This window comes from Haliotis cracherodii, unplaced genomic scaffold (assembly GCF_022045235.1).
Source record: "Haliotis cracherodii isolate W230 unplaced genomic scaffold, xgHalCrac1.p SCAF_18, whole genome shotgun sequence".
NCBI lineage: Eukaryota > Metazoa > Mollusca > Gastropoda > Lepetellida > Haliotidae > Haliotis > Haliotis cracherodii.
In genome coordinates this window covers 13120229-13134631 of record NW_027266273.1, presented here as the reverse complement: position 1 = coordinate 13134631, position 14403 = coordinate 13120229, and the positions used below count along the sequence as shown (strand labels likewise).

At 41.0% G+C, this 14403-nt stretch overlaps 1 protein-coding gene across 6 annotated transcripts in view; it reads right to left on the bottom strand.

Moving 5' to 3' along the window:
- Nucleotides 1-405: 405 nt before the first annotated feature.
- The window catches only part of LOC139465781 (uncharacterized), an 81033-nt gene continuing 67035 nt past the window's right edge, over nt 406-14403 (bottom strand). For all 6 annotated transcript variants that reach the window (XM_071247684.1, XM_071247683.1, XM_071247685.1 and 3 more), the window contains exons 2-5: nt 11312-11669; nt 6297-6413; nt 5059-5197; nt 406-577 (exon numbers count right to left, since the gene is read on the bottom strand). In XM_071247684.1, coding sequence (XP_071103785.1) covers nt 5064-5197; nt 6297-6413; nt 11312-11660 — 600 coding nt within the window. In that variant the 5' untranslated portion in view covers nt 11661-11669 and the 3' untranslated portion in view covers nt 406-577; nt 5059-5063. The remainder of the gene's footprint in view (nt 578-5058; nt 5198-6296; nt 6414-11311; nt 11670-14403) is intronic.

The window sequence follows — 14403 nt, the reverse complement described above, 5'->3', positions numbered from 1 at the left end:
CTTTTCAACGCGGGTCCATTTTCAATGTCACACCGGCCGTGCTATTTAAACCACGCCCCCTCGTTATCGCCGTTAAGATTCGCGGGTTGTTACAAATATTGACCTCAAAATAAGTACGTTTAATTATGCGCAATATCGCTAAGTTTACATTCACGCTGATTTTCTCGGCCATCGTAACGTACATCACACTTGCTACATAATGATGTACGAAAAGTCTATTGCTATAATTTTTCATGATATCTACACTTTAAGAACAGCACGTCTTGAACCCATGGAAAACTCAGCTGCAATGCTAATGTATCATACTTTATCTGTTTGTCATCCGAACCAAATGTTCTAAATGATACATATATTATCAGAGAACAAGTCAGATACAAGAAACGTTATACCGTCTTGATTTATTTTATTGTTTTGAAGACAGAAAGCAAATTGCTCCACGATCAATTTATTTTTATTTCGAAGGTTTGAAATACATATTAGTCAATTGATATATGATCTTTGACAAGCAACCGTTTTGTCTTAATTGTACACTTTCTGTTGATATGGTGGAGTTCAGGATCCCCTGTTGATATGTCCTCTGAAAATCAAAATAAATATTTTATATACAAGCATCAGGGTGGCACTGTAGCTCACCTGGATTGAGTTGAAATAATTGGGCCATGTTAAAGCCGGTGAGGATTTTGTGAGCAGTTTTAGATACACCATAGGTGGGATCATTCATACAAAGTTTCATCACCGTTTTCAGCCTTGTAGTTTCAGTGGGAATGTAACACAATAAAAAGTGTGAATGAATCGGAAAAAAATAAATTGAAAATTCTTTCAAAAAAATAATTATGCTTCAGACTGTTGAAAAAAAGACAGAAAATTCCCCCACCAAATATACATTGTTGCAAGGCTTTTTTCCTTAAAACAATCCATGTGGTTTTGTTCGTAGCTGTAGCTGGAAACTATCTAATGTCGATACAAAATCACAGGCAACCCGCCCAATGGATGTTTTTATGTCAAATGTAGGCGTTTTGACCCATTCACTTCTCTGTCTCATTTTGGACTGTGCACCTTAAATACGTTTTCAAAGGGGTGAGAAATCTGTTTCAATCTTGGATACGAACGCCAATCCTTCTAATTGTCAAGCCGTTGACATTTCTGATGAGCCACCGGAGGAATTAAAACTATTAGAAACCTCTTCATGGTCACGGGAATGTATTTGTGTATGGTTAATTCCATTTTAGTTTGTTACACCTTAGAAGATAGACAGAACTCCGTCATTCCGCATACGGAATACATGTGTAACACACTGATTCTCTCGTAATCACCCAGATCGACCCTGAGAGGAAATTCACTATGTTTAGCAAGACTTTTAGCAAGGCTTAATAAGAATAATGACAAAAAGTAAATAAATAAATTAATGAAGGCTATGTATGGCTGTATGAATATGGATGGAAGTTAATGATTCTCAAGTAGGGTTCCGGCCGAACTACTCTTCTGTTGATAACTTGCTTGTTTTACAACCTCTTTGTTCTAAATAAACTGACGTCCAAAAGAAACTTTACCAACTGAAAATATAAATTTCAGACAAGTATAATTTTTGTCGATGAAGTCTATCTAAAACACATGACCTAAATACAACAATAGTGTATGCAGAAAATGTTAGTCCTCCTTTACATGTTTGCGAGATAACACGCGAAAAAATGAAAAACACGTGCACCACTGACAACTGCAAATACACGTGCGGGTAAGGGTATAACACGATTGCAACGGCCAGTCAGACATCCGCAGTGATAAAAAAACACAAAAGAAATGCCACGACTCACAGTCGAACAACGTGAACAAGGCTTGGGTATGGTACAGATGGGAGCCACCCACGCCTATATTGCTCGAACCTTCGTTGGTTCCCGTGTTGCCGTTACCAACTTGATGCAACGTTACAGACAGACAGGGCGGACCGCTGACAGGCCAAGAACAGGCAGACCCAGGGTGACCACGCCCAATGATGACCGGTACTTGCGTACCTTGCACCTCCGAAATCGCTTCCTGACAGTGACGTCATCGGCGACAAATGCCTTAGGTCACACGGTTAGTTGACACATAGTGGCCAGGAGACTCAGGGCTCATGAAATCAGAGCTTTTAGACCATACAGAGGACAGCTATTGACAGCGCAACATCGTCGTCTGCGATTGAGATGGGCCCGGACTGTACGACGTTGGCAACGACGTGACTGGCAGAGGGTTGTCTTCACTGACGAAAGTCGATTCTGTATGTTTAGGGCTGATGGAAGACAACGTGTTTACCGCTGAAGGGGTGAACGAACGGCGGCGTGTTGCATGCAGGAGGTCGTACCATATGGTGGAGGGAGTGTCATGGTGTGGGGAGGGATCTGTGGGCAGGAGAGGACACCGCTGGTCATCGTTGACGGAAACTTGACAGCTCAGCGTTACATGGATAACATTTTCGTCCAGTTGCCCTACCATTTCTCCAATAGCAGCCACGTGGTGTCATTTATCAGCACGACAACGCTAGAGCCCATACAGCCAGAATTGTGACTAACTTCCTCGCAGCCAACAACGTCAACGTCCCGCCGTGGCCTGCACGCTCACCCGACATGTCCCCCATAGAACACCTCTGGGACTTCATAGATCGTCGTGTTCGACAACGACCACACTCTCCAGCCAACCGGCAAGAACAGATCTTGGCCCTCCAAGAAGAATGGCGTCAAATCCCACGTGACCTCATCAGACGACTGACTTTTTCTGTGCGTCGAAGAGCTTTTGCGTGTATTGAGGCATTTGGTGTTCACACACTCTACTAATGACTTGTTTTGAACGTGAGCGATTGTTTATGTACTCTGCCTATTGTCCATGATTCTGAAAGCTCAAGATTTGTACCACACCCAACTTTGGGGGGCTCTGACGTCATTCTCGGTCGCGGTATGATTGTCATTTTCAGTGTTGATTATGTTGATATATTGATCTTCTTAATACACTTAACTTCATGCATGTATGTTTTGTTGCATTTGAGCAAGAGTGATTTCAAACTCTGGAAAAGTTGCTTTTGGACGTCATTTTATTTGTGCAAAACCAGAGGTCGCTTTTATTTTGGATTTATTGACTTTAAAAAAACGTTTGACTATGTTAGTAGGAAAAAAGTTATGTATTTACTTATAAATAATTGGTGTGGTAAATGTTTGTACTTTTGCAAAACATATATGCATCTGTCAGATGTTGCAAGTGGCTAAAACAGTTAAATGTGTTACAGTGTGATACAGTGTGCCGCTGAACAAAGATCTGAAGACATCCCATTAGGGGTCACGTCAGAACGACCTTTCATCCGGCCAATCAGAGCGTCGCTTACCAGATTATTAAAGTGACGGAATATGATTTCTAATCATACAACCTCGAAAACTTTAACATGGGGTATTCCGAAAGATATTTACGGGTTTAACGAACGAATCCTTACAATCTAGACCATCTATTAGCTATTCCAGAATGTTTTTTTGAGTTCAGGTTTCAAGTTTGTAATCGAGTATTTGTCAAAATATGTTTCGAAGCGTAGTTGCAAATTTGAAATTAGCGCCGTAAAGCACGAGAAAGCTGCCTTCTGATTGGTCATTCCATTGGTCGGTCAAAGTTCGCGCAAGGTCGGTCTGACGTGACACGTAATGGGATGTCCTCAGATCTTTGTTTAGCGGTAGCGAGAACTAAGATCTGATTTTAATGAGATTGAATGGAGTCTTGAAGTAAGTCTTAATAAAACCAATGCTGTAGTTTTTAGAAATGGTGGTATTGTTGCAAAACATGAAAATGTTTTTTTGTTCGTCTTCTTTGAGTGTAGTCACTTACTATAAATGTATAGGTCTTATGATTTACTGGTGAAACAGGACGTAGTGATCTTTTTGTAGCCAGCCAATTAAGGTTAGTTAAGTATTGGCTTAAGTTACTTAGAATGGTGCCTGGTATATAACCATATCAGTGTTACAAAATGGTTTCAGATGTAAGAAATCTATTATGCATAAGGCTTTTCATATGCATGAATTTCCCAAGAGACCCGCAGTTATTTCTATATTTATTTAAGCAGAGACTAAAGGATAACACTGCTAAACTTCCTGATATGATCCATGGTGAGAAGTGTGTAACTTAATTTAACATCCAACCATGTACATCACGTACCAAATTATGCCTATGTATTATGTATTGAATAATCTGTCTAACGCCGCACTCAGCAATATTCCAACTGTATGACGGCGGTCTGTAATAATCGAGTCTGGTCCAGACATCAGTCGTATCAATCCACCCAATTGGGATCGATGACATGCATCAACCAAATCAGCGAGCATGACCACCCGATCCGGTCTCCTCTTACGACACGCATAGTTAGTCGCCTTTTACGGTAAGCATATGTTGCTGAAGACCTATTCTACCCTGGATCTTCACGTGTCTTCTACATTTTAATAACCTACGTTTTAATAAATGATGTACTCCATCATAGTAATTTGAACTATATTGTTCTTTATATATTATATCTTGTTCAAATATTTACTCTAATTGCTATTATAACAAACATGCTTATAACGAACTGACCGATATAACTAACATATTTTTTAGACTCCGTCATTTGTGTATATATATATATATATATATATATATATATATATATATGCTTATAACGAGCTACGGTTATTACCAACTATACGTATTTTTGAGTTCGTTATAACCGTAGTTTACTGTATTTGAATTCAAAGTGATTACCAGACCCGCTCTCATTCATGTGTAGTGTTCGGTTATGAAGTTAAGTCATTGGCGAAATGTTGATAGTTGAGAAGCTGCTATCAACAAAACCCAAAATTAAAATAATGTCCCGTACGCTTTAACTGGATTTGCTTTCCAATACGTTGCTTGACAGGATATGTCAGCAGTGCGTATAGTATGAACACGAGACTGATCAGGGCCATATTGTCTATCGTCTTTGTCGAATCACAAAAACAGTGAAGTAAGTCTGATTTACGAAGCGAAATTTGTTAAATGGATCTTACAATAAACCTTTACGTGAAGTGTATTCCATACCTGTATTAACCTGTACAGCAGGTGTATTGACCATCTAACGTGGGATCCTCGAGCATGGTACACGCTTCGGGCCGCGTTGAACCACCACATTCTGAGGCCACTATGTCGGTGCGGACACACCGTTGTGTGCAAGGGGTCCCTGAGAATGAAGACCGTACAAACAATTTTACAACTCTCTGTTTTAACTAAATTAAACTTTCAATCTCCTGACAGTAACATCATTTTGTTTGTTTGTTTTTTAACGCCGCACTCAGCAATATTCAAGCTATATGACAGCGGTCTGTAAATAATCAAGTCTGGACCAGACAATCTCCTGGGTGACATCATGAGCATCGATCCACGCAACTGGGATACGATGACATGCATCAACCAAGTCATCGAGCCTGACCACCCGATACCGTAAGTCGCCTCTAACGACAAACAAAGTCGCATTTCACGGCAAGCATTGATTGCTGAAGATCTATTCTATCCCGGATCGCGACTAAATATCAAGTTACCTCTCAAAGGAAGCACGTTCTATTGTTAAATACATTTACCAATCTACAATACAAAACAGATTATTTTTGTCTAAAAAACTACCTTCATTGCATTAGACCAAATACGCCGAGTTTTATATACTTTAGCAACAGCAACAACACTCTGGCACTCTAGCACGACACTGGCACTCTATGTGATCCCATATAAAGTGACGCCCGGACCAAAACAGATGGTTTAGGGTACTTGTTACCCTGCCTGGCGTTCGGCATTAAGGGGCTAAAACAAGGACTGGTCGGCTAGGAGTCAGTATACTGAAGCAGAGTGAGTGAGTGAGTTTGGTTTTACGACGCTTTTAGCAATATTCCAGCAATATCACGGCGGGGGGACACAAGAAATGGGCTTCACACATTGTACCCATGTCGGGATTCGAACCCGGGTCTTCGGCGTGACAAGCGAACGCTTTAACCACTAGGCTACCCGACCGCCCCTGAAGCAGACTGGGGTATTCGTGTTAAACTACGGCATAGTATCTCAGTGGGTAAGCACAAGCAACCATACACACTCACGTGCGTACACGTCGCTATATAAGTGCAATAATTTTGGACGCGACCCCATTTCACCTCACCTCACATATAATGTGATGTATCGGTGACCGGCCAAACACGAGCACGTCCACGTTTCAGAGAATATCTACGATCAAACACGAGCTCTAAATGCACAGAGTAGGTAGCGCCAAAAAAGATTTGAAAATAGTCGCATACGGAACGTTTTGGTGGCGACGTCTGGTCCCGGAATTGAAGGCATGGTTGTTGTAGTCGTTGTAAGCACCGAGGTTGTAGTTGCCGTGGTCGTAGTTACCGTGGTCGTAGAAGCCTCCGCTGAAAGAAAACAACCATTAACGTTACTTGGTTGTACATTTAGGCATTTACAAATCCATAATTGTGTAGAAATTATAATGTATACATAACTTTGCGTACGAGTTTGTAAGATATGGCTGAAGATGGGAAGATGTTTGCCTGATCCTGTTACTGGTCTTGAGCCTAGCACTTCCGAAAGTACTGAAAATCTTAAATAAGAAATTCAAGGCATAAGTCCTTTGTGGGTTGTGACTTGTGCTATGTTGATGATGGGAAGTTCCTCTGAGAATTACTCCAGTTATGATTTGGCTGGCACTGTTATGGATCATTCACTTGACCTGTCTAAATCTTGGAGGGAGAGTGCAAACATTCTGACAGTTTGGCTGTTGAGGAACCAGTTCTGGGTAGGGAGCTGTAAGTTAAGTTAAAGGGGAAGGGCCCATAACCCAAAGCTCTTGCCAACGGGGCAATTACTCTCTTCAGAAGAAGCTGACATGGTTCCACTTTGCTATTATTTTAAGGGTAGCGTTTTGATGAGGGCATGCAGGCCGCCAAATGTACCTGCTGATAATGAACGGAAGGTCGTCCATCAAATTGTCCTTCCAAATTCATATCGAAAGCATGTTTTGAGTTTGGCACATGAAACTCCTTTGGCAGATAAACAAAACTTGTGACAAAATTCTGTCCCATTTTGGCCTAATTTGCAGCATGATGTGACTGAATTTGCAAAACATGCCATGCGTGTCAAATGGTTGGCAAACCTAATCAGAAAAGATCCCAGTAGCATCTTTTAAACCCAGTCCAGCCTTTGAAGTACCTTCCAGCAGGGTTATCATTGATTGTATTGGCCCTTTGCCTAAAACTAAGTCAGGAAATCAGTACATGTTTACTACCATGTGTGCTTCCACAAGATTTCAATTGGGAAACTTACAGCTCAGGTTATAATCAAGGCTTTGATAAATTTCTTCACCATGGTTGGTTTGCTAAGATTATACAGTCAGATCAGGGTTCTATTTTCATGTTAGGTGTTTTACAACAAGCTGTGCACCAGTTAGGCATAATTCAGGTTAAGCCTCGTGCATATCACCCTGAATCTCAAGGAGCTTTAGATAGATTTCACAAGATTCTTAAGAATATGATAAGGACTTACTGTTTTGAGACTGAGATAGAGGCATTCATTTGTTGTTGTTTGCTGTGAGGGAGTTCCCTAGGTTTTAGTTTTTATCACCTTGTCTTTTGCCATACTAGTAGTGGACTTAAAGGAACATTGACTCAATGATAGGTATGAAATGAGTTTGTTGGAGTATGTCTTATCATTTGGGGCTAGGCTTACAAAAGCTTGTGAAGTTGCTGAGGATAACTTGAAGGAATCCCAGGACAAAATGAAAGTACATTATGACAAAAAGTCTCAAGAGAGAAACTTCAGTCCTGGCAATGACGTCTTAGTGTTTTGGCCAATCCCTGGTCAACCATTACGTGCTAGGCAGAACGGTCCCTATGTTATTGCCAGAAAGGTCAGTGATACTTACTATGTTGTACAAACAGCAGACCATCGTAAACAGACACAGCTTTGTCATGTCAATATGATTAGAAAGTAACATGAATTACATGACAATGTACCTGCTCAGTGTGTTGCCACTGTTTCTCCCGTGGATATTGCAGTAGGTTGTGATACTGATAAGAATTGTAACTTTGTCAAGTTTGATGGCATTGATTATGGTAGCCCTTAGCAAAACAATTCTGACGTTTTAGCTATCTTGGATACTAAGTTTAGTCATTTATCATTTGAGCTAAAGGCTCAAGTGTCAGAGTTAATTCAAGAGATTCCTCACTTGTTCACGGATTTATCTGGCCGTACAGATGTAGTGTGTCATGATGTAGATGTAGGTGACGATGTGCCTGTGAAACAACACCCCTACCGGATGAATCCAATCAAGCTTTAAACTCTGTAGAAGGAAATTCAATACGTGCTGCACAATGACAGCCAATCTTATGGGTGTAAAAGCCTATGCTGACGATAGTATGAACCATTCCATGGGGTGGGGCGAACACCTGAAGAGAATCCGTGCCTTCTTCGAGAGACTCACTGCAGACAAGGTGACTATAAGTTTAGTGAAAAGTGAATGTCCATAAGCAAAGGTCAGCTACAAGCAAAGGTAGAAGGTATTTCAAAATCCCAAGTTCCACAAAAAACAAAAAGGAACTTATGAGATTTTTTGGTATGGCTGGTTACTACCATAAATTTTGCCGAAATGTCTCACATGTGGTAACCCCTCTCACTAATTTGCTGGGCAAAAACGTGAAGGGACGCATGTAGCGTCATGAGCGATTCCCTGTTTTGACTTTTCACCATGTGTCCCAATGTTTTGTTTCAGGTGAACAACTAACTTGCCTTTGTCAACTGGAACGCAGGAACAACAGGCAATCTGACTGACTGACTGATATAGAAGATTTAACGTGCGCTTTCCGACTACAGCGTATTTCGCACACGGGCCTGGCCGGACCATTTAGTGTATTCCGAGAAGGGTGAAAGTGGTGTGTGCAACCCAAGAGGGGGCTTTTAGGGGTTGCTTATATTGATTTTTTGAAATTTTGAAATTTGGAATAAATGCCGAGGTGGGTGGAGGATGGAACTAAGGGAGCCGGGTGAGGTGGGTGTTTGTATGTTTATTGGATTTTGGATTGGTAGATTAATTAATTTTTAGATGCGCTTAATTAGGTCTGTTTTGATTAGGAATACGCCTAGGGCCTTGAAGTTTTCTAGTTTATTTTGAGGGTTTAGTATTTCATCTAGAGTAGGAACCTTATTTAGATTGAGGGTGGTTTGTAGTGTGGTTCTGTGTGTTTGATAGTGGGAGCAGTGAATGAGTGCGTGTTCTGTGGTTTCGGGTTGTTTGCAGTGGGGGCAGTTGCCTGTGGTGTGTCTTTTAAGTTGTTTTAGGTGGTTATTTAGGTTAGTGTGTCCTGTTTGGAGTTTTGTAATTAATCTGTCAATTTTTTTAGAGGGGTGTAGGATTTTAGGTTTGGCTAGTGGTTTTCTGAGCACTTTTTTGATTTGGCTATTTGAGTTTTGATATTGATTATGCCATTTTTTGGTCATTTTTTGTTTGTTTACACTTTTAATTTCTGATTTTGAGATGGGTAGGTTTAGGCTTATTTCTGGTATTTTGAGAGATAATTTAGCTGCTTTATCGGCGCTTTCGTTGCCGTAAATTCCTACGTGGGCGGGGATCCACAAGAAGGTTATTTGTTTGCCTGCTTTTGTTAGGTCGTTGGAGCTTTTAAGTATTTGGTTTTGTCAACAGGCAATCCCTGACACCGACCTAATATAGAGTTTATCAAGTGACTTGTCAGCTGGAACGCAGGAACAACAGGAAATGCCTGACACCGACCTAATATAGAGTTTATCAAGTGACTTGTCAACTGGAACGCAGGAACAACAGGAAATGCCTGACACCGACCTAATATAGAGTTTATCAAGTGACTTGTCAACTGGAACGCAGGAACAACAGGCAATCCCTGACACCGACCTAATATAGAGTTTATCAAGTGACTTGTCAACTGGAACGCAGGAACAACAGGAAATGCCTGACACCGACCTAATATAGAGTTTATCAAGTGACTTGTCAACTGGAACGCAGGAACAACAGGAAATCCCTGACACCGACCTAATATAGAGTTTATCAAGTGACTTGTCAACTGGAACGCAGGAACAACAGGAAATCCCTGACACCGACCTAATATAGAGTTTATCAACTGGAACGCAGTTGCTTCTTCCGGCCAAACTTACATTTATCCAAGTACGAATTTTGTGCATTCACCGGATTATATGTGCAGGTTTTCATATTCCCACTGCCAATTAGAATTGCTTAAATTTGTGAAACTAATTCATTTCGTAATTAATCACTGTTAAAATGATATATAATACTAATACTAATGGTAGAAGACCAGATGGTGGAAACACAAATACGTGCATACATCCGAAACCCAAGTGTCAAAACTTGGGGTCTCACCCTTGGCAAGTGACTTAGTTCAAATGTGCCTTTGTTCATTTAGCAGAAAATGGGTACCCGGTATGTGAGGTGGACGTAAAAACCTTCTAGCGCCCCTAGGCAGTTTGGGTTATACTCCCCATGGAGCTGAGAATGATAACTGGAATGCATACGGATCCACTGGTCGGGAATCACCATGAACACCATGAAGATAAGATGTTGTTGGTTTGTTGTTTAACGCCGCACTCAGCAATATTCCAGCTTTATGGAGGCGGTCTGTAAATAATCGAGTCTGGACCAGGCAATCCAGTGATTAATATCATGAGCATCGATCAACTCAAACTGGATCGATGACATGCATCAACCAAGTCAGCGTGCCTGACCACCCGATCCCGTTAGTCGCCTCTAACGACAAGCATAGTCGCCTTTTACGGCAAGCATGAAGACCTTTTGTACCCCGGATCTTCACGGGTTGCATACCTATACGTCACGTCCTGGATGCCAAACCGCGGTAAAATTCAACATGGCAGTCCGCGTTGTTTATTTTTCTCTCGGTATTTCCTGAGCATAAATGGATCGTAACTGTCATACTGTTGTATGAGATGCATTCCAGTGTGGTAATAACAAAACCAGCAAACACTGTGGCGTACGTACATTGGTCTAATATTCCACAATACACAGCATTATCCAGCATGGACCCGTCATCAGGCGAACCAGAACTACAACATTGCCTTTTACGTCAAGCATGGGTTGCTTAAGACCTATTTTACCCGGATCTTCACGGGTCCATAAAGACTAGATGTTACTCTTACATTTATCGAAGTATGAAATCACATTTTCACCGGATTATATGCGCAAGTTTTCAGATTTTCTCATGTATAAGGTATGTATAATATGTTGTTTTTTTAATAAATAAATAATACTTACTTGTTACAAAGCAGGAAGCAGCCAACTGAGCAATGGGACACACGATCTGATGAGCCCAGGCGTTGGGCGGAGAACAATACTGGCTAAAGAAGGTCGTGATGTTCGAACATGGGAAATCTGAAAGAGCAAGGCTGCAACCACCCGGGCTGTTACGTACTCGGCACAGCTCTTTCACTTTCAAGGGAAAGCCGTCGTTCCTCACAGAACACCAGTTACAGGACGTACACTGGCCCTGTGTCGTGACTGCATCGCAGATGCTGGTGATGTCGTTGTTGGTAAGAGTTTGCGAGGAAGACAGGGTAATGGCACACGTAACCAAGAGTGCACTAATCATCATCTTCATCGTCATATCGGTTCGCTGGATATAAATATACGTACATATCATTAATAAATATATTTTGAAGGCATCTTAGAAACAGGCATTAAAAATCAATTATATGAATATTTAATGTTTGTTTCTTGTTTAACGCTGCACAATATTACTACTATATGACGGCTGTCTGTAAATAATCAAGTCTGGACCAGACAATCTCGTGATTGACATTATGAGCATCATCCACACAATTGGGATATGATGACATGTATCCACCAAGACAGTGAGCCTGAAGACCCGACAACCCAACAAGCATAGTCGCCTTTTACGGCCAGCATGGATTGCTGAAGACCTATTCTACCCCGGATACGACTAATGGACGCAACACTACACAGCAAACTCCGTAGACAAGTAGTCCGTTTATGTCCTGGAATATTGGAACTTGATCTAGACAGTGACTTCATAACAATGTAGGTTAACGTGCCATAGGGCTTGTGCACATAGAGCATGCACAGCATGTCTGGTCGAATACCTGATGTGAATCTTATCGCTAGCTAGGTATATCTCCTGCGCACATTCATATCAAATTCCCTAGTTATGCCCAAAGGCATTTAGATTTTTAGCCAGAAAATATACAGGTGTAGCGTAGATCGTTGAATATTGCGTTATATTGAGGAAAAGCTGAGGTTAGGTGAAATGGGGTTTAACGTCGCGTCCAAGATTATTGCACTTATATTGCACAAGATTATTGCACGTGTATGTGTGTGTGTGGGGGGGGGGGGGAGAGGGGGGGGGGGGGGGGGCTGCTTGTACTAGTCCGGACTGATGCCGATTTACAGTGCTAGCACACTGAGATACCATGCCGCAGTTTAACATGAATACCCCACTCAGACACAGTATACGGACTCCGAGCCGACCAGTCCTTGTTTTAGCCCCTTAATGCCGAGCGCCAGACAGGGTAACAACAAGTACCATCTTTTAATGTCTTTTGGTATGACGCGGCTTGGGGTCGAACCCCGGACCTTCCGCTTTCCGGGCGGAAGCTCTACCATTAAACCACGGAGGCGGTCACATTGAGGAATAAGAAGCAATTAGCTAATGTAGTTTACACCAGTTGGTCGAGGGAGAATAGACAGCACATTAGTACATGCAAAAACATTCCTTTACTTGAACGTCATTATATTGATATTGTCCTGGGTGATCTGATTGGCACCCTGCTCCAATAAATGCAATTAGCTTTTTCTCGAATATGCTCGAGGAAGCTGGTTTCTATGGTAACGAAACATTTTAAACATTAACGCTTATTACTACACATTGGATGAAATACCGTGTGTGCACATCAAAGGTATTCAACAATAACACAAACAAACTCATAGAGTTGATAGCAGCTGCCCTTATCATTAGGTAACCCACTGCTAAAAACTTCCAAAGTCTTGCTCACAAGTCCAAAGTGTAACAAAAATGCTTCTACAGCTGCTTAACAGCCATTCATAGTCTAAAGAAAACCCCAAACCCATCATTTAAACGCAAATTCAAACTTAGCCCCATGACCAATGCAATTCTCTCGAAGCAAACTAAACACCACTATACATAAAACAAAACTAACTATAATATATATTTATCATGCCCAAACCAAACCCTTTACTCAAGGTGACCTTAACATTCTTACCAACTACATAAAACCAAATACACATTTCCTCGGGGATTTCCACGCGCAACACCTACTCTTGGGCACAACACCTACTCTTGGGCACAACACCTACTCTTGGGCACAACACCTACTCTTGGGCACAACAATTATACAAACAGTTTACCCAACTAGCTATCACAAACATCCAACTGCAGTGGACAGTTCAATAACTACAGTCAAACTTTCCAAAACGACAAGCTGGGAAGTTCATAATGACACTGGGCCAGTGATGACTGCCCCAGCAAAATATCCTTAATTTACTAAATAAATCTTCACAAGCTAACGACAAGTTTTTAGACCAAGATACCCTGCTAACAAATTTAAATTGTAAGACAAATCAAACTGGCAGCTGTTCATAAAACTCTGCAACCAAACAGACACAACAAAAATACAATATAACAACATAGACACCTTCAATTAAAACTTCACAAGTAAAATGAAGCATGAAATTGCCACTTCATCATCATGTATCCCCGTCTCTGAAATAAACCACTCACACAACCCAGTACCAGCAACAAAATGATAAAATCTAAGAGAGACCTTCTAAATTGCCTTTAGTTAATTAACTCAGAAATAATACCAAACAAATTATCATGGTAGCAAAGAAAAATCACTGGCAAATCTTTTATAAGACCTTAAAAATTGGCAAACAAATTACTAGAACGCTGTGGAACAAACATTCTTAACCCAAGCAGCTCCACATACCCCGCACAAAAATTATATATTTATAACCATAAAAACAAACAAACGAAACTAATTAAAACATAAATATTAAAAATACTATCTGAAACTAAAGACTAGACCGCATGCACCTACCAATCAACAAAACCGTAACCATACAAGAATTATGAACAACTCTTAAAAACAAAAACAAAAACATAGCCACAGCCACAGGCCTACATACTCGTACCATTTGTTACACTATTCCAAACAAATCCAATGAAAATTCAGACACTATTATTACAGCTTTTTAACCAAATACGGAAAACCGGCAAACTACCCCAACAATGGAAACAAGCTAAGGTGGTACCAGTCCTTAAAACGGGGAGTGAGTGAGTGAGTGAGTATGGTTTTACGCCGCTTTTAGCA